The sequence below is a fragment of the Leptosomus discolor genome, chromosome 1, assembly GCF_034619465.1.
Source record: "Leptosomus discolor isolate bLepDis1 chromosome 1, bLepDis1.hap2, whole genome shotgun sequence".
Lineage (NCBI taxonomy): Eukaryota > Metazoa > Chordata > Aves > Leptosomiformes > Leptosomidae > Leptosomus > Leptosomus discolor.
Genome location: NC_141391.1, coordinates 164,486,005 through 164,512,111, shown reverse-complemented (window position 1 = coordinate 164,512,111; position 26,107 = coordinate 164,486,005). Strand labels below are relative to the sequence as shown.

General features: G+C 41.4%; 1 protein-coding gene and 1 long non-coding RNA gene across 6 annotated transcripts in view; one reads left to right on the top strand and one right to left on the bottom strand.

Annotated features, from left to right (window-relative positions):
• The window catches only part of ATF7IP (activating transcription factor 7 interacting protein), a 109,000-nt gene that overhangs the window by 48,994 nt on the left and 33,899 nt on the right, over positions 1-26,107 (top strand). For 3 of the 5 annotated variants that reach the window (XR_015184059.1, XM_086480004.1, XM_086479998.1), the window contains exons 1-5: positions 7,508-7,519; positions 10,202-11,253; positions 20,254-20,343; positions 24,692-24,837; positions 25,989-26,107. The exon at positions 25,989-26,107 is cut by the window's right edge and continues 19 nt beyond it. Coding sequence is in view for 4 of the 5 variants with exons in the window: in XM_086480004.1 (XP_086336130.1) it covers positions 7,509-7,519; positions 10,202-11,253; positions 20,254-20,343; positions 24,692-24,837; positions 25,989-26,107 (1,418 nt within the window). In the remaining variant the exon portion in view is untranslated. Of the gene's footprint in view, positions 1-7,507; positions 7,520-10,201; positions 11,254-20,253; positions 20,344-24,691; positions 24,838-25,988 lie in introns of those variants that run through there. The other 2 variants (XM_086480011.1, XM_086480019.1) reach the window with 1 other exon arrangement.
• Positions 2,364-4,273, bottom strand: LOC147416346 (uncharacterized). The gene is made up of 2 exons (XR_015184060.1): positions 4,210-4,273; positions 2,364-2,524 (listed from the first exon to the last, which is right to left on the bottom strand). It is a non-coding gene; the product is annotated as an uncharacterized LOC147416346 (long non-coding RNA).

The following is a 26,107-nucleotide window of genomic DNA, read 5'->3' as shown; positions in this document are numbered from 1 at the left end:
ATCAATGAGTAACTGTCTTGTGGGCATGGGGACACAGTTGCTAGTAAAATTTATTACCAGTAGCTAACTAACATCTATGGAGTAAGTTATCTTTCCTTAAAGACAGATGCTTGTGAGAAATAGTTCTAACAGTAGGTCCAGGTGATACAGTTTCGGTAAATTGTAGCTTTTACAAGGAACTATTTTTGTGGGGTTTGGGTTGGTTTTTTTCTTCTAGTGTTATTTTGAAGATTTCTTATATTCAAATTTATGTCTGTCCTCTCTTTAACCTTTCTGTTGGGATTTCTGGTTAATTTTTGTGAGTGTTTTGTTGGGTCATTCAAAAGCTGTCAACCATTGTCAGTCGTCACTCTGTGACCATCTGCACTGGACACTTTTCTTCCTCTCACCTTAATTAATTGCAACAGCCATGTAGAAAATACATTTTTTTTTTTTTACATACCAGAGGTGCTTAGGTATACCTTGTGTGCCTTTCAAGCTGCTGAAGAGCTGCATTAGGCGGACATTGGTGTCCTGTGTGCATTGGGTGCTATTCTCCTCCATCTCACTGTGTTGGCTTTCAGCTGCCTTTAACCAGTGCCTTGAAACAGAAACCTGGGGGCAGATGGGATGGATAGAAAAGGGCAGAAACCTCTTTTAATTGCTTCTGCTGCAGTCAGGAGGGTTTATGCTGTCATTCCGTGGTACTGAAAATCAAACTTGTGTAGATGATACCGGTTTTGTAGGTTGAAAATGGAGAAATGATGTGCATGTAGCTCACTGCTGAAGTTACTCATAATAGAAAATGTATTTACAAATAATTTTTAAAATTGTGTGCTTTATGTACTGCATTTTGTATTTAATTTTTATTCTCAAGGTGCCTTATCTATTTAGGGAGTTTCTTGTCTTGGTTCAGCCCATTCGCCTTTCCAAATCTTACAGGGTCTTCTCTTTGAGTGCATGAATTGTGCAGGTGTGTCTGTGGGGAGATGCGACGTACCACGGGAGGGCTTGGGAGCCGAAAGCTGCCTGTAACCTCAGGCCCACGTTCACTGAGGATTCGATGACCTGTGTTGCGGATGACTCAATTTTCATGTGACGAAACTGACATGGGATATTAAACAGTCAGAGTAAGAAAGATGGTTTCTGTTCCTGCTTGCTTAGAAGTGAAGGCAAGAGAGATGTGCAGGTTACAATAGCTTGTGTTTTGGTTTGAAGAATTCCTTCAGAATTTTTCTTGCCTATTTTTAAAAAACCCACCGGAACAGAGACCTGAGACCCCGAGGTGTGCCTCACCCCTATGTGACGCCTCCGCTGCTGGGACAGCGCTTGGCGACCGGGTGTCCCTCCGCTCCTCGTGTTTGCGGAGCGGCCGCTCCCCTGCGCCGCTTCGGCCGCGGCGGCGTCGCGGCTCCACGTTTCGAGAGGGGGAGGAGCCGCACGGCGTGTTTTCATACGTGCACACGTCACCGTCGGAGCAGAGCTCTGCCGCGGCCCGTCTCGGTGACGCGTCAGGGCGCCAGCGCTATTTTTAGCCGGTTGCCGGGCGGATTTGCACAGCCCTCCTGGGGTGACTCCGCCTCACGGCTGCGGATTGGTTTATGCAAAGCGACTCTCCCGCAGCCAATCCCGAGCGGGTATGCAAATTTCCCGCGGTCCCCGGCCGTCAGGTGGGGGAAGTGCAGCTCGGCGGGCCCGGGGGCTGGCGAGGGTTAAGATGGCTGCGGGGGCGCTCTGCTGGTCGTGCCCCACCACCTGCAGGGGGAAAACCTGCCACTTCACGTGGAGAACAGGCAAACAGCCTTTCTGCCCCCCCAAATCCAAACAGTAATTTCAGCATCCTTACCAGGCCTAAATGAGGTGAAGTTAGGAAACGGCTGGTTCCTTTACGGGCTGAAGACCCGGCACCTCCAGGCCGAGGGGTGTGCTGGGCCGGGGTCAGAAGCGACCTGGGTGTGTGGAAGGGACGAACGAGCAAGGCTGGCACTGCCCCTCCTGAGAAAGGGGATCTTCCCGAGAGGAAATACCGATAATACTTTAGTTCCAACTAACCAACTGCTATTTTAGTTCCATTTTAAATTGTTGCTTTTTTGTTACTGAGAAAATGCAACATTTGCACAAAAACTTCTAAAAGGCGCTTGTACACGTGACAAACACTTAATAACAGTTAATGCAGCATCACTCATTTTGTTGCAAGTTTTCTTTTCGCTTCTGTTTCTCCTGGCATTTGAGAAGCGACCTCAAGGGACCACTGTTGGCGTCAAACAGCTCACCTCTCGGGTCTGATGTCACTGAGTTGCAAGTGTTTGAAATCTGAGGGTATGTCGCTGCAGTTCGTTGCATAGGTAATACATGAACTAGTTTAGAAAATACCTTACAGAATGTTGAGGGTAAATATGTCAATGTTTTCATTAAATAACGTTATTCTGCATTTTATCTAACAGAAGACTTGTAAAGCGATCTGCCTTAAAAGGATGCTGTTCTGCATACCTTAGTGATACCTTCTTACAGCTGTAGCCTGTTGAATTTTCACTTGAAATTTCACCTATAAAAGGAAAAAATACAGTATATTATAACGCATAGAAAAGCCTGAGCCCAAACAGAAGAACATTTGCCTTTTTTTAAGGACTTTTTAATATTTTTTGGTCTACATGTACATGAACAATTAATTCAGTTTGGAGTATCAGAAGTTGGATAAGTTTTTAATTGTAGGTGTGTTCTGGCAACTAATGTCCACGTTTATGGAATTATTAGCTCCTCCTCATACGTAAGGATAATGGTAACCGTTAATCCTGTGCCAAAGATGGAACTGCAGTATAACTGTATAATAAAAGTATTCCACAAATGTATCTTAAAATGCACAAATTCAACTTTTATATAAAACTTGAGTAAATACTTTTTTTTACAGAAAGAAACATACTAAAAAAATCAACCTGCAAGAAAGCTGGATTCTGCTGTTAGAGACATTTCAAACAGCAGTACTTGTTTAGTGTTTGGAGATCTCACAGCTGAATTGAAAGCTTATGAGTTGTTGATGAAAGTTGAAATCTCCAACACTTGCGGGAAGTAAGAAAACACAGTATGTACCGCTGTTGCTCTGGCTGAGTTCCACTCAAGCAGTTTTACTGGTTTAATGACCTAAACTGTTAAAATTTAATTTACAAAAGAAGACAAGACTGTTCTTGGAGAATGAGCTTAAGCTTTATATGCTATAGAACGGGTGTTTCTAAGGCACTTGAGTTGCTTGTATAAGGCTAGCTGAGTATGTATTTTAATTAAAAGTGGTTTAGGAAAGATTCTTGCTTGTTTTCTGTTCTTCCATGTTCAAAAGTGTGCATTTTATGTGTAGTGGTTATCAAGCCATGAACTGATGGACAATGTAAGGACAATTCAGCAAAACCACCAGCAAATGAAAGATCTTAGTCTTGTAAATAGACCTGACAGTCCTTTTTTCTTGTGAGGAATCCATTTTTCCCACAGGGCATGGCAGCCTCAGGGGTAAAGAAGTATAAAATTACTAATTTAGTATGAGAAACAGGTTCATGAGCCAAAATCAAAGGCAGTATTATCCTCTGGAGGTAGAGAAGACACAGGATAATGGCTTTAATTTGCTGTGATGCCAAAGTGACAAGAGTGTGGTTCAGGTTTGTGCATGAGGTTGTCGGATCAAGTACAGTACACGAGACCATACAAGCTGTTTGAAACCGTACGGTGAATTTACCCTGGTTTGCCAGCCTGTAACCATACATTTGGGGGGGGTTCCTGGGCATAGATATGTGTGCAGACTTCATGTTTTACCAAACTGGTTCTTCAGAAGGTGGTTTGCAAGGAGGGGGAGATCAGCCTCTGCTTCCAAGGCAGAAGTCACATTGCAGTTGTAGTAAAACACCGGGTTCGATGCCCCTGTTGGGACACTAGAAAAGCATGGACACTGCGCAATGTCTGAAGAAAGGAAGGGTTACCAGCTGCGTGCTTGAACCCAGGCTGGCTCTCAGCAGAGTTTTTGGTTCGACACGCCACATCACAGAAATTCAGTAGCCTTAAAATAGCTTAAAAACGCTCCTACACGTTAAATGCCGAATATTTATCACGGCTGTGCACCCCCTGTGCGTGTGGGTTATTAGCGCTTTTGTGTGGCTCCACATCTCAAACCAAAAACCCTCAACTTTTTTGTATGTTCCTTGCCAGGTCTTTGAAAAATCTCATTGGTTTAACACAAACCCCACTCACCTGTGCTGTGGGCCCCTGTGTCCGTGCCTGTGCCCCAGTCAACTTCTTGCCGACGGCCTCATGGGCTTTGTTGCTGGGTAGAATTTAAGGAGCTGCTGTCTGATTGGCTGGCGTGCGGCTGCTCCTCCCAGCCAATCGGATGCGGGCCTCGAGTGTGTTTGCCCACAGTGGCTGCACGTGGGTGGGTGCAGTGGGCTCCCCCGCAGGTGCGCGTGCGCGATTGCGGGGCTCTCCTGGCAGGGGGCGGGGAGGGGGGGAAATGCCAGTTGTGCCTGAGAGCGGTGGTGTCGGCGCTGGGAGCTGAGCACGGGGGAGTCGGTGAAAGAGCTCTTCAGTGGGGGCGGAGCCTGCTTTGCTGCAGGGGAAATAGGGCAGGAGAGTGACGTAATTTTTCTGGGAAAATGGCAGATTCTGCTTTCACTTTTTTCAGCCAACGCTAACCGAATTTTAGTTAACAGGGAGGAAAACTCAAATCGTCAGTGGTGCCCTAGAAGAAACACTGCTGGCGCTTCCCATATGTCCTTTGTTTATTACACTTTAAAATAAAGGCACGGCTGCACACGGATCTCTGTAGGCTGGCAGGGTGCGTCTTGCGTTCGGTCAGATAAGTAGGTTTGCATTGGTAGAAAAACAAATTACTGGCACGTTATTTCAGTGCATGTTCTGTAAGAATAGATCGCAAATGGTTATTTTTTTTCTTGTTCTTTGAAAATAGTTTTTAAATTTCTGCCAATTGATATCAAGATTGCTACAGAGAATTTCAACTGAAAACTGCCGTTTATGAACCGCTGCTGAAAAGGTGGGGTTTGTTCACTGCTGCCGTTCTGGGGGACCCTCCATCCGGACAAAGTGCTCCTGCGCGCTCGCTGCCTGCTCCCCGTGGTGTGACTGCGCTACATGGTGCATTCGCGCACCGACTGCCGGCGTCACAGGCTTCGCTTCCTCCATGCGGCTCTCGCGCTCTGGACCTCTGGACGCACGTCGCGGCGGTGGCGCCTTCGGGGGACGCCGCGCGCCAGCCTGCAAGCCCCGCCCTGCGCCGCTGTCTGGGTCACGGCCCCGCCCCCCCATGATTCCAGGGCCGCCCCTTGGCTGCTGCCTGTTACCAGGCAGGATTCAGGCAGCCGCATGCTGATTGGCTGAGGTGTCTGACGGCACTGGGGCTGCTCCTCTGAGCGCACCGTTACAGGCCAGTCCGGAGCAGCTGAGCTAACTCCTTCCTTTTCCCTTTGGTGCTTTAGAGCCGCCATCTCCCTGCCGAGTAATAATAAAAGAAGAAGGAAATAGAGGGAAAACTTTTCAGTTGGCAGAGGGAGGAGTCCTTTGCGTGTTGTGAGCTGCACTAGCACTTTTTGGGATTGCCAGGTGGCACGTGTTTGGTCACGAGAAAGAAACCTCCAAATATCATGGGAGGGAGGTGCCTAATGGTGCGTTCGTGTCCCTCATGGTAAAGCATAGATGACTTTTAAGCTTAAAATGAAAAAGGGAATTGTCATAAAGGATGTCTAAACAAATACGCACACTGTTCATGCATGTCGGTGTTTCAAAAGGAATTATTGTGGTTTTTTAAAAAAAAAAAAACAACAACCCAAAACCTACCACCTTATTTACAGCATTTAACCCTTACATGCTTTGTTCTACATGCAGGAGCCATTTTGTGCAGTTCTTTACAATTGCATGTCTTTGAAATAAAAGCTCTCCCTCTGTCAGCTTGGTGCCCAGGCCACTCGTTTTCTGCTTGTGAGTTGGTCACACAATGAGTAAAAACTGAAAACACCTGAACATCAGATGAGGGAAGTGCAGAGCAAACAAAGCTAAACTTTGTGTTAATTGTTAAGTGCAAAGGGAGATGACCAGCATACATTCATTAATCTAGAGCACAGCTAGTTTTATTTGTGCAAGACTGAACTCACGTAACGTGCTCTGGAGTTGATCCCAGAAGGGCAACCTCCTCACCCCTGTGAAAGGCTGGGAGGCAGCACATGTCAGAGGGCTGCTGGCTGGCACGGCATGGCCAGACCTGCCTGGACTGGTTATGCAGTTACCTGCTTCTGCTTTTATTTGGCTCTCGCTTGAGATCTGTTACTTGGCTGCAGTGTGCTCCCTTGTGGGTATGGCTGGAAAAGCTTTAAGGCTGGTCTGCAGAGATACCTGATATTTAACTGTTAACCAGTGTTCAGGGTTCTTCTTTTAATCGCATGTATGCTTAGAATTTTGTCACTCACGGTAGTTTTTATTGGCTATTCTTTGGTTGCAAAAGATTGTGGGATTGAGCTGAAAATATGCATGAGTTACTCAAATAACCATCTAACAATGGAATTTTATGAGAAGCCTTTTTTTTTTTTTTTTTACAGCTTCACTGTAGAACTGTATTGGAGCTTTGTTTTTAAACTAGATTTTGGATAATATTCTAAGATAAAAAGTAAATGCAATTTTGAAATGTGTTAGAAATTCAAGCTTATTCATTGAGTATTTTTTTAAGGAAAAAGGATGTGTCACTGTAAAGCTATTCTGATGTTCAGTTTTTTAAGACTGCTAGTTTTGGCAAATTTTGAAAGAAAGGGCTCTTCCTCTGTTTACTGAATTTTATTTTATGTTAAAAATATAAATGAAAGACGCGCCTGGAATCTCTTTTTTTTTTTTTTTTTTTTAAATTTGCTCTACAAGATATTGTCCTGGTTTCAGCTGGGATAGAGCTAACTTCTTAGCAGCTGGAATAGTGCTGTGTTTTGGATTCAGTATGGGAATGGGTATGAGAAGAATGTTGATAATACACTGATGGTTTTAGTTGCTGCTAGGAAATTGAGGACTGTTCAATTTCCCATGTTTTGCTAGTGTGCAGGTGCACAAGGAGCTGGGAGGGAGCATGGCCAGGAGAGCTGACCCAAACTAGCCAAAAGGATATTCAATACCATAGAATGAATGTGCAGTATATCAGCTGGGGGGAGCTGGTCAGGAGAGGTGGATCACTGCTTGGGCATCTGTCATCAGGTGATGAGCAATTACATTGTGCATCACTTGTCTTGTCTTGGGTTTTATTTCTCTTTTCATTATATTACTTTTCATTACAATTATTATTAGAATTATATTATTATTATTGTTATGTTTCATTTTGTCTCAGTTATCAAACTGTTCTTATCTCAACCCACAAGTTGCTTTACTTTTTTCCCCGATTCTCCTCCCCACTGGGAGGGGAAGGGGGAGGAGTGAGCGAGCAGCTGCGTGGCACTTAGTCGCTGGCTGGGGTTAAACCATGCAGATAATCTGTAACAGTGTGCGGGTTCGTTGTAGTGGATTATATGCATGGAACGTGAGTATGGTGATTGGTACTCTTGTTATGTGACAGTCTGATATATGCTTATGTATAGTGATGAGGAAGAACATGCCTTGCATTCTAAGTTCTTGGGAAGAAAAGAGGGATGTGCTTTCAAAACTGCACGCGCATTTCTGAAATACTGGAGGTTTTTATATGCGTCTCCTAATTTAAGGACTGAAATCACTGTATTAAATGTATCTTCTTCTGGAGGAATATGAAGATACTGTATTTAGCATGTAGACAGCTCTGGAAGGACGCTAACATCTCGTATGTCATCTGACTGGAAATGGTTATGTGATGAGAACATTTTCTAGAAACAAGCAAACTGCTGTTTCAGACCAGTGTTTCTGTAGGTGTTATATTTTGCTCCTACTAATGTAATACAGTAATAGACAATCCTGTTCAGAAAATCTAGTTCAGTCTGGCAAAAATTCATGTCTTATTGGTGTTATTGAGAGTCTGTAAAATACAACTGATACAACCTTTTGTGAAGATTTGCTTATCTGTTCCTGAGGTGTGAACTGAAGTGTTATTTAAGCACCATCAGTTACTCGCATATGAGGATTCTAGATTGTCATGAGAAAAGAATTGAAATAAAGTGGAAAGGAATCTCAATGTTATGTTGGTAGGAAATGCAAAACAAGGGAAAAAGTCCTATTTTTTTAAATCATTGCTTTCTATTTTGCTTGTATTTTTGTCAGGTCTTGTAAACTAAGTGTAAAAGAAGCATTGTAATTTTAAAGTACAGCATGTCACAATTCTAAGGTTTAGAGTTTGTCTTGATAGTTGAACTTTAGAGTATATATTCATATCTTACTGTAGAATATTCTAGTTGGGCAGTACGTAAGTGTTAAATAACTTCCTTCATAAAAACTACTCCAAGTAAACTAGGAAGGATCCAGCAGAGGACTGCCAAAATGATAGGAAGCTAAAGCGCATGATCTACGATGCGCTTGACAGCTTTAATCTGCTGAAGAGAAGGCTAAAGGGCAGTCTTACTGCTGCCTAAATAAAACATGTAGGCAAGGTTGGTTGCAAAGAGGGTGGAGCTAAACTGTTACTTAGAGGCTGTGGAATCTCTATTTTGCAGATTTTATGACTTTGTTGTACAAAACCGTCACTGATCTGACCTGGGGTTGTCAATAGTCCTGCTTTTTTTTTTATTTTTTAAAAAAAATATACCCCACCTGAAAAGACACAGTGCAGTTTGTTAATTAATTTCTCAGTTCTGTGAATGAAGGTGGATTGGGGGAAGATGCAAAATGAACTGTACTAAATATTTAAAATACATCCTTTGTGTAATAATTCTGTTGTATCTGTAGTATAAGCATTTGCTTATCTAGTGTTTGTGGAAAAAATAAAATTCATATAGAGATAACTGCCTTATTTATTTCCTTTCTTTTTTCTGCTTGCTGTAATATCTTTTAACTACTGTTATGCAAGTGAATTTTCACATGTTTTGAGAAACGTAAGAAAAGCCATATCCTAGACAGGAGTAACTTACGATGGTGTAGTAGCTTCAGTAGAGCTAAATTGCGTAGCATCAGCTGATTCAAGATCTTAGTTGCCGAGTTTCATTCAGGATATAAGAAGTTCCTTAACTGCTTTCTGCTTCCAAACAACATTACCATATCTAATCCTTTAAAACTAGATCCTAAAACAAGACCACATGGGGAAAACCAGACAGTTTAAAAATCCCTATTGATTTTTTGTTTGTTTTATTTAATGGAAACGATGAAATAAGATTGTAGTATTTAAACAAATTTTAACTTCCTATGTAATGCTGGATTTAACTCCATTTATTAATTTGATAAAGTAAATTTAAGAAAACTAATGTTCAAAAAATTTTATATATTAATGTTCTTATTTTTATTAATATTTGCATGGGTGGATGGAATGAATAAAACTATATGGAGGGCAAAACCATCAGTTTTCCTTGAAAAAGGAAATTTTTTCTAAAAGAAACTACAAACCCTGTAGTTTTTATAAGTACAAATGGTCTTAATAAAATATTATTGCAAATTGAATGAAAGTGCTCTTAAAACCCAAGTTCAGTTAACCGTTATATAAATGTTGAGGATGAACATCTATTTTATCTATACAGAAGGAAAAAAGTATCTTAATGACACATTCAGACATTCTTTCAATATATTGAAGTTTTCTTGAAAGGTACTTGTTATAAAAATCTTGTTGTTTACCCCGATTGTTAATTCTACTTGAAACTCATGAAAGTGTATCATTTTAGAAAGATAAAATAAATGTAAACTGATGAACCAAGAATGTTTCTTTTTTACAACAAGAGAGGCTTCTGGCTCTTACACTAGCACAGTATCTGTTTCTAGGTAGAAAACCTCGGTATGTGGCTTTGCTGTAATAATGCTACGAGATGACTGATCTAAGGTGTGTATTCAGAATATTACCACATAATGTTATACTGTGATCTCACTGATCTTTACATACATATGTCTGTGCAGCATACATAGAAACTTGTGTTTGATTTTCTAGAGGACAAACGAAATCCAAGAGTGGTGTCAGGTGTTTCTTGGTTTTGTAGATACAGGTAAATTGGTTTGCTTTAAAATGTACTAAATGCTACAGTCTTTCTTAGGGATGCTGTATTACAATGGTAATAATTTATTACCTTCACAATTCTTTCTGAACTTTTTTGTTTTGAAGGGTCAAGATGGATAGTACAGATGAACCTCAGAAGAAAGTCTTTAAAGCACGAAAAACAATGAGAGTAAGCGATCGACAACAACTTGAAGCTGTCTATAAGGTTAAAGAGGAGCTGTTGAAGACAACTGAAGTTAAACTGTTAAATGGAAAGCATGAGAATGGAGATTCTGATTTAAATTCCCCTTTAAGCAGTACAGACTGTACGGAGGACAAGAAGGAAGTTAATGGCCTAGTGGACTTGCGTAATAACTCTGAAGAAGAAAGAACATCTTCTGATGAAATTAGTGAAGCCAAAAGCCCTGAAAGTAGGCCAGGGAACATAGTCAATGACACAGAACCGGAACCTCCAACGCTGTCTCCAGAGAATGTCACTCCTGAGCAGGATAAAGATTCTGATACTGCTTTAGCTTGTGAGGTTGAAAATGGAGTGCTTGGTAGCAATAAAGATAATTTCCAGGAAGAAAATAATACAAAAGATCACTTGGACCAAAGAGAGTGTGACATCCCATCAGAAGGTGATAGTAGGTCAGTCTGTGACTCTGCAGAAGAGAAGGGAGAAACAAATGACTTAACTATTAATTCCAGTTCATCTCGTGAGGAAAAGAGGACTAAAGAAGTAACTGTTGAGGATGCTGTTGGAGAAGAAGACATCTCTAGCAGTATGGAAGGTGATCAGGAACCAAAGGACAAACAAGACAGCACTGCAGGTCTTTCAGAAACCACTGTTCAGAAGGCAATAGATGAGCCAAGTGAAAGTATCTTGGACAATACTGACTCTATGGAAACAGATGAAATTATTCCAATTCTGGAAAAACTAGCCCCTGCTGAAGATGAACTGAGCTGTTTTTCTAAAAGTTCTCTGCTTCCAGTAGATGACACAGTCCCAGATTTAGAAGATAAAATAGACAACTGTTTGGGTTCACCATCCAAGCAGGAAAGCAATGAGAGTCTGCCAAAAGAGGCTTTCTTAGTACTGTCTGATGAAGAGGATCCCTGTGATGAGAAAGAAGAACGTACTGAAGTAATAGTACCGAACAAGTCCAGTCTTCCAGGTAAGGATTTTCTAAATTGGTAGTTTTGATTCAAGTCTGAGATTTTGTTCATATCTTAGCATGACACGCTTGTGACAAGTTTGTAAATCAAAAAGGCAGTCTTACCCACCAGTTCTGTGTTATGTAGTCTTACAGTTTTCAAGGATGGAATTTGAGGCCCAGAAACAAATAAAAGTAACACCAGAAAAACTGTTATCTTCCTGATCTGGTTTGTTTTGTGTTTTTTTTTTTGTGTGTGTGTGTGTGTGGTTTTTTGTTTCTGTTTTTTTTTCCTCTTAGTCATTGCAAACTGGGATGGGGTGGTGGGTGAAAGAAGAGGAAAGATGAGTAATAGCCAGACATGGAACAGAAAGATTTGTTCATTTCAGACATGGAACAGAAATACGTTCATTTACTGTTCTTGAGGGGAAGAAAGGATTACAGCTTTCTTTAAAGTGCAAATAAATAGTAAGAATGAAACGTGCTGGTAACTCAGGCATGCTAGAAGTCCCATTTGTTTCAATTTTTATTTTATTTTTTTACCAAAAGACAGTATTGGAAAGGTTTAATGAAAAACACAAGTCATGTATGGTTTTTATGCCATATAGCTTTTATTCATTTAACTCATAGTGTTTTCTATCTAACTTACCTGATGACTATGCCAAAGCATTAAGTGAGGCACGTGGTACTCTAGTCTCTTCATGTAGTTAACAGGTTTTTATGTTAAACTGAATGGATATCTTCTATATTTATATTATTTTCCTACAGTATTGTAAGCGTATTTATTTTTTTGACATGGGGTGCTCATTGTCATACTATTGCACTGCTGAAAATAAAACAGATGAATAATTTACAGATAAGTTGACACTGCTTTTTTATCTTGTCTATGTTTAGCATGTAGCTGGGGCTAAACATAACAATTGCTCTGTCACCCAATGACCCCTTGTCAGTCAGAGAGGGGAATCAGGAAAAAGGAGAGAGGACCCATAGGTGGAAGTACAACAGATTTAATGAAACCACCACCAGTACAAACAGAAAATACTTAACCATGAATATGTTGTCGTCAGAGTAGTCCTCAGCAGAAGAGCAGCAGGAGGAACCCTAGCAGGAATAATCTCACAGGAGCTCTCTCTCCTCAGTGAGCCTCCTCCCTTTATATAATGCCCATGACATTATGATATGGGCTACACCCATAGCTAATTCAGGTCAGCTGCCTTGGCTGGCTTGAGCCTGCCAATGGCTGGCCTATGATTCTATCCCAGCCAAACCAGGACATACCTGTAATTAAGAAAGCTGTTGCTTCAAATGATCCTGGGTTTCCCACCCCCCCCCTCCATTGTATAGCTTTTTATTAAATTATGACTATGCTAACCCAAATGCCTTTCAACGTGCTTGACTGGGTAGGAATTCCATAAATTAAAGAAGAATCTGCTGTCTTCCAGCCTCTGGGAAGTTAGTGACCATAGTTTCTCAACTCCTGTTTCAGTAATGATGGAACTGTGTCTTTCACTAATATGTGATGGCATTCTGAGTCTTTAGTCTCTAAACAGCTAGAAAGGGGAATAAGAATATGTCTATTCAGCCATGTTTAAAGGTATTTATCTTTAAATTTGTGCCAGTTAAACAGAGAAAAGGTAGGTTTCATAGTTTCTCCTTAGGATCTTATTTAGGTGTTAGGTGTTGCACTGAGATTGCAAACGTGATACCATTGCTGTGCTATTAAAGTCTTCCAGAAACTGTTTGGAGGTGGGGGGTGGCAGGGAGAAAGAACACTGTGTGTGGGGAATTAAATTTTTCTGAATAGTACATTCCGTGTGAAATATTTCAAGCAAAGCTTTTGAAGGTGCTATATTGGAGGCACAGGTGCAAGCTGCTCAGTTAAAAAGTACGGTTTTCATAAAGCCCAGATGAAAACCAGCATGGCTAAATAACGATGTAAAGAACAGTACTAGAAGACTTTCTTCAAATCAGCAGATTAACAGAATCTTTTTGTCAAGTAGAATTAGTAAATATAATAGCTATGTTGACATGTTTTTGTAGCAGGAAATCATACATTAGAAAACCGCAGAGCTCTTCAGGTAAGTAAACAAGCACATGACAAGGAAGACCTGATTGATGTATTTGAATTCTTTTGGCTGTCCAAACACAAATGATTTCTTACCAAGAACTTTCAGAAGCTGAACTGTCTTCAGATAAGATGGAAAGTCCTCACAGACAAAATAATCATTTGAAGAACGCAAAGTAAATCTACAGCGATCTGCTCCAGAGACTGTGCTGTGCAACAAAATTAATAATTTTACCTAAAATGAAGGGTGACTAGTGAGGTGACAGTTTGCTGAGGATACTATGAAGAGCTGTAGAAGAATCTTACAACACTGAATGACTGGGATATAAAATGGCAGGTAATAGGCATTGTGGTTAACTACAGAGTGGTACAGATGAGTACGAAAACGTTCATAACTTGATAGAAAGATAGAACTGACTTAGCACTCAAGAACTATTTTTGAGGTTTACAGTAGGTAGTTTTGTGAAAACCTTGATAGCATCAGTTGAAGAAAGTCAATAAAGAATGCTGGGAATAAGTTAAGAAGTTGAGGGAAACTTCACTATGGGACACCAAGCTCTTAAATGTTTTTTGTAATTTATTTCCTTCCCCCTCCCTGTATTAAAGAAGATGTCACAGAACTGGAAAAGGTACATGCAAGAGCAACAGGGAAGATGATGGAATTGCAGAGTGATTTTAAGTCAACGCTCTGATGGTCTTTGTTCTAACCACCTACTGAAAGCAAGTTGTATTAGATGGCTCAGGGATCTTGGCAGTTTACTTTTGTGCATCTCCAAGGATGGATATACCACAGCTTCTTGTGTAGCCTAATATTTCACCAACCAACAGTGAAAAACTTTCTGCGTAATTGGAATCTTCTGTGCTCCAACTTGAGTCCGTTGCTTCCTGTCCCGTTGGTGTGCACCTTGAAGAGCAATGGCTCCATCTTCTCTCTGCCCTCCTGTTATGTAATGGAAGGCAGCGATACAATCTCCAATTAACCTTTACTTCTTAAGGCTGAACAAAGCCAGTTCTGTCATCTGCTCCGCCTATAGGATGTACTTCATCCCCTTGACCTTTCTAGTGGCCCACTGCTGGACTTGCTGTGGTTTTGTCAGTGCCTTTCTAGTACTGGGGATCCAGAAACTGGACGTAGTGCTCCAGATGGAGGTTTCTCAAGTGCTGAACGAAGGAGAATCACTTCCCTTATCCTGCTGGATGTATTTCTTGTTAATATGACCTGAAATGCTATTGAACTTATTTCACACTGCTGATTAATGTTCAGACTCTTTCCTGCCAGGAATTGAGGCCCTATTCTACGAAATTATGTTCTAGCCAGTCAACCCCCAGTCTGTCCTCTTGCGTAGGGTTATTCTATCCTGGATGCAGGACTTTGCATTTGCATTTGCTGTACTTTGTGTTAGCTCATTTTTCCAGCCTGCCATTGTGCCTCTGAATAGCAGCTATGCCCTGCAGAATATTTATCACTCCCCCCAGTTTGTATCTGCGAATCTGTCAAGTGTGATCTGCCCACAGGCTTGGGTCATTAGTAAGTATTGTAAACTGCGTCAGCCCAGTCGGACCTGGATACCTGAGGGCTGCCTCAAGTGCTAAGCCACCATCTGGACTATATAGCACTCGCGCCAATTTTTTGAGGCCATTGTAAAAAGCTACTAGGTCTGTCGGGCGCAGTTTGCCCTTACTAAATCCAGGCTGGCTATTCCCAGTCACCTTCTCCTTTGTGTGCGTGGCAATGGCTTCCCATGAGGACTTTTTCTCATAACCTCCACAAGATGTCAGGTGAGGCAAACCAGCCTGTAGTTTCCCTGAATCATCCTCCTTGACTATCTTGAAGATGGCAATGACATTTCCCTTTTCCCAGTCATCAGGAGCTTCCCTTGGTTGCCATGAAGATGGTACAGAAGGGCCTTACAATGCCAGCAGCCTACCTCCCTCACCCTCGGGTACACCTCCTGTGGACTTCTCTATATCCAACTGGCTTAAGTATGCCCTAGCTCTGTCTCCTTGACTGTGGATAGCACTTCACTTCTGCAGACTCTGCCAGGGTCCTTCCCTCTGCTTTCAGGAACTTAGGAGGGAAACTTAACAGTGAAAAAATGGAGACAGAAAAGTTGAGAGTACCCCAGCATTTTCCATGTCTTCAGTTATTAGGTTGGCTGCCCCAATGAGCATTGGCCCCACAGTTCTCCTTAGCCTTCCTTTTGCTATCATTGAAGTTACAGAAGCCCTTCTTGCCCTTTATATCCCTCACTGGCTTCAATTCCAGTTGAGCTTTGGCTTTGCTTATTCTGTTCCTGCACAACTGGACAATGTCCCTGTATTCCTCTTACTTTCTCTTCCCATATAGTTCTCTTTTATGTTGGAACTCTGTCAGCAGGTCCCTGTTCATCCATGCTGGCTTTTCTCCATGCTGGCCCTGCATTCTGCACATTGAAATGAGCAGTTCTCATGCTTTGAGGAAGTTGGCCTTGAAGAACAACCAGCTCTCCTGGGTCCTTTTGCATTCCAGGGCAGCTCCCTTTGGGATGCTACCAAGTAGGTCCTCAAGAAGGTGAAATCTGCTGTCCTGAGGGTGAGGACTGTAATGATGTTCGTCCTGCTGACTTGCAGGATTTTTAATTCCACAGTCTGATAGTTGCTGCAGGTGAACCTACTCTTGACCTTCATGTCCCAGACCAGTTCTTCCTTGTTTGTGAATAACAGACCCAATGGAGCATCTCCCCTAGTTGACTCATTGATCACCTCTGTCAAGAAATTGCCTCCAGCACACTTCAGAAACTACCTGGATTGTGCCTGACCATATAGCTGTTCCGGTTAAAGTACACCCATGACTCAGTCCTAAGGCCTGTGCTTGTGTGAGATGGCTCCATTGACTTGCTCTCCTTCATCGAGTAGTCTGTAGTGAGTGCCTAGCACAGCATTGCCCCTGTTGCTTTGCTGCTGCCTTTTTGCCCGCAAGCACTCAATTGGCTCATGACCTGTCCCATGGCAAAGCTCTGGGAACTTCTCTGCATAAAGCACGACAACTCCTCACCCTTCCAGCCTGTCTTTCCTGAAGAGCCTATGTTCATCTGTTGCAACGCAATAATCATTTCAGCTATCCCACCGTGTCTCTCTAATCATAATTTTGCAGTTATATAGGGATTAGTAATTCCTCTTGTTTCTTGTGCTGCATTCGTTTGTTTACAGATAGTTGAGATGATGAACCCTGAGTCACAGTGTTTTCACAAAGGACAAGCAAGCGCCTTCCTTGTCATGCTGTTTCCCAGATGTTTCCTCACTGCCTCCCATACCTCACATCCAGGTTATGGCAACTATTCCCTATTACACCTAGCTTCAGGTCTTCCTTATTAGGTTAGCAAGCCTGCTTGCAGAGCTCTTGTTCAACTTTGTCAGACTCAGTCTCTGCTCAGTAATTCTTGCTCATCAGAGATTACCACAGTGAAAGGTATGAACACCTTGCCGGCAAGAGCTGTCATTCAGCCCAGTGTTGATCTTCTGGATGCATGCACTCTTACTAGAGCTTTTTTTTTGCCCCAGTTCATTGGGTATATTGGTTATAATGTCACCTTGAGACCTTGTGCCCTTCACCCTTTCCTGCAGAGATCCATTGTCACTCTGGATGTGCTTGGAGTTGCTTCTGGTAGTCTTGTTGGTGACCATGTAGATAAGCAGCAAGAGGCAACGGGCTGAGACCAGGTGAGCCTTGGTAGCCTCTTTGTGACATTGAGAATCTAGGCCCTAAGCCAGCAGCTGTTGTCTTGAGGCATCAGGCCAGGTTGCTAGGCGGGTACCTCCTGTGGGAGGGAGTCCCTGGTGTCTGTCACCAGTCTCTCCTTTATGTAGGCAGTTGGTTCAGACTCAGCTGGCTCTGATGCCTCTGTTGATAAAAGATTTTCCTCTTAATGTGTTCCATTAGTGCTATACCTGTTCAGTAACTGCAGATCTGCGGGTAGAGAGGGAGTCTGTTCTGTTGCTGGAAGTCACAGGCTTTTTACCTCCTTCATTTTGAAAGTCTCACATGTGTTACTATTTTGAATATAGCTTCTAGCTGTCCTGATTTCCTTGCACTGTGGGGCTTGGGTTTTTGACTGTGCAGGGTCATAGTTTATCCCCTCTTTGTTCTACACAGTCAGCTCGTTTCCTCCTACAGCTTCTTCACTTTCTGACTCAGATCAGAGAGAGACAAGGATGGACTGTATTTTAGAGTAGGATCTTTCAGCTTGAAAAAACAGATGGAGGAGATTTGTAAACGGTATGTGGTATGAAGAATAGATGTTTGCTGTCTTTTCATCTACTAGAACATCATGTATCAAATGAAGGAAAGGAAAAAGGTGAGAGACAGGATCAAGGCATGGAAGAAGAGATGGTTCTCCACGTGAAGAACTGTGGAGGTCCTTGCTAGCAACACTGTGACTGCTAAAAGTTTACCTACATTCATCTTCTGTGGAAGAGAAATTTTTTTGAGGGCTATCAAGCACAGAAACCCTAAGGCTCTAAAGGTCTTCCACCAGCAATTTTTCAGTAAGCTGAGGAAGTTTTGATCATCTACTGTTGACATAAAAGTGTTGGAGAGAAGGTCCTGGATTAGGTGAACTGTTGGTTTTACCTAGTGCAGCTGTTGCTATGTTCTTTCTCTTATCTAACCTGTACACTCTCAAGTTTCACCAGGTGAGTATGTCTGCCAAAGCAAATCTGAAGTCTTTCTTTCTCAGCACTGCTAGCACTTTGAGTGCATTCTGGACACCTTGATTTCTAGGCTTCTCTACAGCTATGGCAATTCACGCCTCTCCGAGAACACTTTGAAAGAGAACTTACTTGTTAGTGATCTTTGTTAAGGGAGTCTGAAGTCAAGCAGCACACCCAAGTACAACATTTTAAGAATAAAGAGTGCAGTTAACATTTCAAAGAATTGTCTTCTATAAAGTAGCGTTTGAAGAGAACTTCAGAGCATGTGAATGGCAAATAAACAGCTAAACATGAACTTTTGTTCCTGTGTTATGCTAGAACTACCTTTCAAAATTCTTGAATTCACAAACAGGACAATAACTTATGCTTAAATGGCACGGATGAAACCACTTTTCTGCCATAACGTTTCTATTTCTGGTTTTTACTTCAAGAAGGGCTCATGGAAGGCATTCAGAGAGTTGCTGTAAAAAATACTTTAGTATCCGGGAAACAAACTTTATACTGGAAAGCTTAAAAGAACCTAAGGTTTCTTCATCCAGTAGAACATTAAGGAGGTCTAGAATATCACAACTGCTGCATTTTTGATCCACTAGATTTTGCAAACCAGAAATCAGGTACACTTCTGTCCAACAGACCTTAAGAGGACCAATTAATGGATGTTGGATTTGTCAGTTGTAATCTTTAACTCCTTTGTGGATTTTTTTGTTTCCCAACTAAAAATGTGTTAATAAGTAAGTAAAGAAGGTAATGTTGTGCTTTGAGTTTCAATCACTTGATAATTATTTTTTGTATATATTTTATGGTAGGCAGGAGGAGTTCTGACCAAATAATAGAGTAGGTCAGGTTGAGAGGAACCTCAAGAGGTCTCTAGTCCAGTCTCTGCTGCTCAAAGTAGTGTCATCTGTGAGATTAGATGAGGTAGCTCAGAACTTTGTCCAGTTAGATCTTGGAAACTTTTACTGATGAAGACTGGATAACCTCTCTGAGCAGCCTGTTCCAATTACTCTCTTCATATTGGAAATGGGTTTTTTGCTATTGGTTGGGATCTCTTGTTTCTGCTTACACATGCTGTCTCTTATCTTTTGTTCTGCACCTTTACAATGAGTCTGTATTTGTCTTCTCCATGCTGATCAAGCCCAGCTCCCTCAGCCTTTCTTGCAGGTCATGTGCCCCAGCCCCTTAGTCTCTTGCCTCCTTACTGAGAGATTGCATAACAAGTGCATTATGCCATTTTATTACCTTAGAAATAAATCAGATTGGTTTTAAAGAATTTATATGGTATGAATATTATTTCTTGCATAAAATAACAAAATTTAAAATCTCGTAATTTCAGTTTTGGTTTTCTGACTCCTTTTTCTGATTTATTAGGCAACTTATTTTAAATCATTCAAACATTTTTCATAATAGAAATTAAATTTAGTGTTGAGCACGTCAAACGTCTTTGCAGCCAGAACTTTCTCTAAAAAAGCTAGTAAACTCCACTGTAACAACAAAATGAAAATAGGAAGTTGTAGAAGTGTACAGATCAGGATGTGCATAACAGTGCTGACTTGTTCTATTGTATTCTGGATAGGTTTTAGTGTAATCTTCAAAGTAATAGTTTTATGTTTTATCTATCAAGCCTAGGAAGTGGAAAGTACAGCCTGTATGAAATACATAATGGAAGTGTTACCATTTTTAATTTTAACCTGTGTGTATTTGGGGGTGTTATTTCAGATTTTTCTTTATTTAAGAATTTCCTAAACCGTATGTTTTTAAATGACTGGTCTTAAATTGCGATACTTTGTATTGGGAAAACACTTGAAATCAAAATTATATTTGTTAAGAGTCTAGGCTTCTTCTACCATAAAGATTATGGGTGAATTTGCCAGTTGTAAATAAAAAAAAAAATATTTTGTTACTGAAGTTTTTATACTTCTTTCATAGGTGAAAAATAAACTAAAATAAACTGAGAACTTTAACTACATTAAAAATACATCATTTCATCTTAGAGGTAACTTTGAGGCATTCTCTTGATTTTAAAGCTAAGCAAATCCAGAAGTGAATCTCACTGTGGTGTATGGTAGTTCATTTTTTTTTTTTTGCTCTGAAGGTATGCTCTGATTTTTTTCATCTCTGCATTCCCTCTGTGTCATATTTATTTCTTTCGCCTTCCCCAAAATGGTTTTTCACAAGTATTCTAAGTTCGGTAGTCAAAATAGGACTCTCATGAGACTTTTCTAGATCAGCATAAGCGTAACACATGGGGTTTTTTTTTCTGTTTGTAGAAGAGGTGGAGGAGGAGAGAAGAAAGGAGAGTGAGGAGAATAAAGGAGAAGAAGAGGCCCAGAAAGAAGACAAGAAGCACACAGAGATAAGTACGTAATGTTAAAACTATTACTCTTTGCTGGTGGCACGTGTTAGAAATACAGAATCATTGAGGTTGGAGGGGACCTTTGGGGATTATCTAGTCCAAACCCCCTGCTCAAAACCAGGTCAGCTAGAGCAGTTTGCTCAGGACCACATCCAGACAGGTTTTGAATATCTCCACAGATGGAGATTCCACAGTCTTCCAGTGTTCCACTTCCAGTGTTTGACCACCATCATAGTAAAAAAGTTTTGATATGTTCGAATGGAATTTCCTGTATTTCAGGTTGCATTTCTCTCGTCCTTTCACTGGTACTCACTAAGAGCCTTACTCTGTCTCTTTTTCACTCTCCACCAATCAGGTAAATCTCCCCTAACAGCCTTCTCCAGTTGAACAATGCCAGCTGTCATTTCTTCGTATGACGGATGCTCCAGTCTGTAAAACACCTTGGTGGCCCTTCACTGAACTCTCTCCAATATGCTCACATCTGTCTTCTATTTAAAAGCCCAGAACTGGATACAAGACTCAAGGTTCAGTCTCACAGCACTGATTCAAGGGGAGTAATTACCTCCCTCGACCTGCTGGTGATACTCTTCCTCAGGCAGCCAAGGATGTTGTTGGCCACCTTTGCCAACAGGGCACACTGCTGGCTCGTATTCAACTTGATGTGCTTGAAGACAACCAGGGTCTTTTCTGCAAAGCTGTTTTCCAGCCAGTCAGTTCCCAGCCTGTGCTAGTACATGGGTTCATACCTCCCCGGGTGTAGGACTTTGCATTTCCTTTCATTGAACTTCATGAGGTTCCTGTTTTCCTGTTTCTCCAGCTTGTCAAGGTGACTGTGAATGGCAGCATAACCATCTAGGGTAGCAAACACTCCTTCAAGTTTTGTATCGTCTGTAAATTGCTGAGGATGCCTTCCATCCCATTATCTAGTTCATTAAAGAAGATGTTAGTGTTTGTACCAGTATACCATCTGCTGGTGTACTAGTGAGAAGCTCCAGCTGGACTTTGTGCCACTAATCAAAGCTCCTGGAGACCAACAGTTGAGCCAGTCCATTTAGCTAGGCCATAAATCATCAGTTTGTCTCAGGATGTTTTGGGTGTCAGAAACATTACTAAAGACAAGATAAAGAGCATCCACTGCTCTCCCCTCATCCACCAAGCCAGTCTCATCATAGAAGGCTATTAGGCTGATGAAGCATGATTTCCCCTTGATGAATCCATTCTGACTATTCCCCATCACCAGCACCTTAACATGTTTAGAGATGATTTCTAGAATTACTTGCTCCATCACGTTCCCAGGGATTGAGATGAGGCTAACCATCCTGTAATTCCCTGGGTCCTTCTTGACCTTCTTGAAGATTAGAAGAAAGCAAATGTCACTCCTGTCCTCAGGAACCTTCTAGTACTGCCACAATCTTTTCAGAGACTGAGAGTGGCCTTGCAGTTACCTCAGTCAGCTCCCTTAGCACTTGTGAGCACATCCCTCTGACTTGGATGGACTTGTGTATGTCCAGTTTGTTTAAATGTTAACTCAGTGCTCCTCCACTGAGAGCAAGTCTGCCCTTGCTCCAGACTGTTGCACTGTCTCAAGGAGCTGGCATTGCTGAAGGCAAGTCTTCTCATTAAAGTCTGAAGCAAAGAAGGCATTGAGTGCCTGGGCTTCCTCTGTGTCCTTTGTCACTTGCTTCCTGTCTCGTTCAGTAGGGCAGATGTATTTTCCCTGGTTTTCCTTTTGCTGCTGATACACTGGTAGAAGCTCTTCTTGTTGCCTTTCATGTCCCTCACCAGAGATTCAGCTTAGGGAGCGCTTTGGATTTCCTAACCCCATTCCCACCCACATGGTGCTTTTACCTTTCTCATAGGTCACCTGTCCCTAGCCCCCCTAGATGGGGGCCTCCATCCCCTGCAGGCAGGGAGTCACTTGCTACTAATACATGGTGCTACTGCATGGCTCAGGCTTGTCAGTTCAGATGTTTCACTGGGCACAGATTCCAGCCCCATATCTGCTGTCAGGGCGGTGAACCAAATCTTTCATTGTCCTGTACATCTGCAGGCAGAGCGGGAGCTGCTGTTCCAGTGCTTACAGCATTTGTCATCATGCGAATCTCCATTTTCCATCTGGATAAGCTCAGGCTCTGACTGTACCTCCTTTGGTACAGCTGGGGGTTGCAGTTCTTGAGGCTGCAGGATCTTGGAGTATATCCAGTCAATCTGTTTCTCTTAGTTTCTAATGCTGTGCCACCCCTGACCTTCTCCCACAGCTCCTTTAACTTGGCAACAGCTTTCCCACTAGTTTGCACCTTCTGTAGCCAAGAAGCTCATCTCCCTCTGCCGTAGCCTCATCCAGAATGGGAGGCCCTAGATAATCCCTGCAGCCCAAGACTTCAAAAGCCATATCTTCCCCCAAAATAGCTCAGTCTGGGTGGAGGCTCTGACATTACCGGGAGAGTTGTTCGAGTGGCTGCTGGAAGCCACACCATGTGGCACATCACCACCGTTAGTGACTGCATGAGCTGTCCCCCTTCTTTGCACCCCACTGGGCCAAGTCCTATGTTTGTTAGCTGCTCCCTGGGAGCTGGGCTCTAGGCCCAGCAGTAATATAGGCCTCTCCCTAGTACCCGCTGAAAGGGTGTTTGAGCCCCCATACGGAATCAGCTGGAACCTAAGCACAAAGCGCCCTATGATCAAGAACAGCTGATGCAGCTCATTAGAAGCTGACAGAGTTTCCTAGAAGTCACAGCCTCCTTTACATACTCTTTCCAAGCACCCTGAAGCTTTTCAAAGAGAATCTAGCTGTACTAAAAATTAGATGTAGCAGGTGCTTCAGAACAAATTACCTGAACATTAAACATGTTCTGTTAAGTATGTAAGTAGCTCTTGCATGTTACAAGCTACTTGTTGTACTATTCAGTGTTTAGGCTTTTTCTAAAGAGACTGATTGGGAGTAGGAAAGAGTTGCATGGAATATCCTGATAAACTTGTCTTCACTAGTTTGGGAATAGTGTTCTAACTATTCAGATTTTTTAATTTTATTTCTTTCTTACTTCTACAAGTTTTTCTGATGGATGGAAGAAAGCTAGAGATGTAGCTTTTCTTTTCCCCTTCATTTTCCATTGTTTATTGTCATTCTGAAAAAAACCTGAAAAACTCATACCTTTGACATTTATATTCCTGCAAATATTCAGCGTTCTGCAAGTGTTATGAAGAGCCCTGTGGCCCTATAAAACTTACCTAAAATTTGAGGACTTACACTTTCACGAACTAGGTTGTCATGCAGATTTTAAAGTATTACCTTTCAATAATTTTTAGTACATTAATGTATTTTTAGTACAACTCTCTCAAAAAAAAAAATCAGAAATCATCAGAAAATCGGATCAGACTGAAACCATCAAAAATCTAACCATCAAAAAAATCAGACTATAAGAAATTTGTGAAGTTAGAAATATGACTCTCATAGTGTGTGTAATACAATTAAAGGAAAAAATGGCAGTGGAAGGTAACTGTTTGTTGTGCTGTTTCAGTCTCAAGTGATTCTTCATTGATTTGCTACTAATTCTGTGTTTCAGTATCATCCTCAGGTTTGGGGTGGAGGGGTCAGGAGCTATGGTCTTCACTGTTTTGATGGTGGTCAGGTACCCACAGTGTGCTATGTAGCTTGCTTTCCTGATAAATTACTTAGGCTTGTTGTTTTACATGTGGATCTCTAGAGGATACAGTGTCAGGAGCTGAAGGAGTGAATGAGGTCTCTGGTTCTTTTGTGCTTGCTGCGATGACAATGACTTTTATAATACAGTTCTGTTCTGAGCCTGTTCTTTTGTTAAATTTTCCCTTCTTACTGAAGAAGTAACAAAAAGGTTTAAATGCTTTTTCAATCAGGGATTGGAGCTACAGGTTAAAACTTCATGACAGGTACTTCATTGCTGACACAGGCAGAATGAGATGTTTTATTTGGCTGGAATCCTGAGAAGAGGATTTGTTTTTCGGAAGAGGGTTTTGTTTTGTTTTTCAGAAGCCATGTTTCGTTATATAGGATGGTGCTTGATAGAAGCAGGAAGAACTGGAGGCAAGTTCTGGAGAAGGGAATGGTGGTGATAGAGCCGTTTTGCATTTGGGGCAGTGATTTGGTGAATCACAAAGCAAAACTCACTAACAGGGCAGCAATGTACAGAGATAAAAGGGACTGTTGTTCTGCTTTGATGTCATCAAAGATCTTGTTTTTCCAAAGGCGTTCTTACTGGTTTAGGATGAAAAAGCTTAAACTGGGGGACAAATGAAACTTCATAATAATCACAGCATTCTGCGGGTACCTGTTTTTTCAAAGGTTTCTCATGAACAATTGTATCTAATTGTTCCAGGTGAACTGTCAAAGAGAAAGCGTTCCCTATCTGAGGACATGGACAGTGTTAATTCTAAACGTCGTCGGTACATAGGAGAAGATTACGAAGCAGAACTCCAAGTAAAAATTACAGCCAGAAAGGATGTTGACCAAAAAATACAAAAGGTAGAATGGAAGTGCAGAGCAAAGATGGCAAACATACACCTGTCACTTATCTTACCATCTTTGAGTTAACTATCCCTTCCCACATACTCCCTGCCCACCCCCCAACACTTTCTTTTTTGTGGTTGAGAATTGGACATATTTCAAATAACAAAGCTTAATTCATATAAAGTCTTGTATAGCTCTACTTTTAAGAAGAGTCCAAATATCATTTGAAAACTGTGCTGCAAGAGTTATGTTTGAAGTGTGTTAAATATTTAAACTCTTAAGTCTCATGTGACTATAGATGGAGAATCTTAGCAAAGGAGGTATTTCAGTGTGGTAGAGGTTTATATGTGGTGTGCTTTATTGTGTGCTTAGCTTTGAAGAAAGTCTCCAGTTAAGAATGCCATCAACGTAGCATTTTGCATATTTTTATAGAGCTGTTAATTGCCTGATTGCACCTTTGGCAAGTAAAGAAACTATGATCTTGAAGAAGAAAAAATTGTGCCCTTCTTCCATTAGTTAGTTAGCTAGTGCATGTTGTAACTTCGTTAATGTAGGATGCAGAAAACTGAACCACATCTGTTGCTTGTTAATTTTTGTTTTCTAAGGAAAATTTCTACACCACAGTAGGTATAAGAGGGAGAAAAAAATTAAATAGTACATTAAGTAAACTTTACGGAAATCAGTCTCTTGTATTTCCATTTTTATCTTCTGCAAAAAAGGAACACGGGGCATTTTTCCTAGGGGAAAATACATCTCAGAAGTAAAGTTTTGTTCAATGTCTTTCAGTTTCTGTTCTTTGAATGCCCGTGTGTCTCTCAAGAACAGAAAAGCAAGAGGAAAAATTAATTTGTGTAAACACAGCACTTGTTCTCTTTATATGTAATAAGGTTTTATACACTTATCATATTGCCATGAAATTAATTTCTTGAATTAGTGGAGAAGAGGGACCATTTGTATTTGCCAAAATAGATGTAGAAACTGTTCTTAGCTGTGAAACCACGTGCTTATTGGTGACTATAGATTTATTTGATTGACAGGGCACAACCGTTGTCATTGTTCTGTTTGTAGCAGGATACTTGTTACGAGTTGAGAATATTTTTGTAGGTGGTCTCCTGAATTCTGGGATTGCATTGTTATTTATTTTTTTTTTAATAATAATTTTGCAGGTTATCCAGAGACTCTTGGAAGAAAAACTTACTGCTTTACAGTGTGCTGTTTTTGACAAGACTCTGGCGGACTTGAAAACCCGAATAGAGAAAGTAGAATGTAACAAGAGGCATAAAAC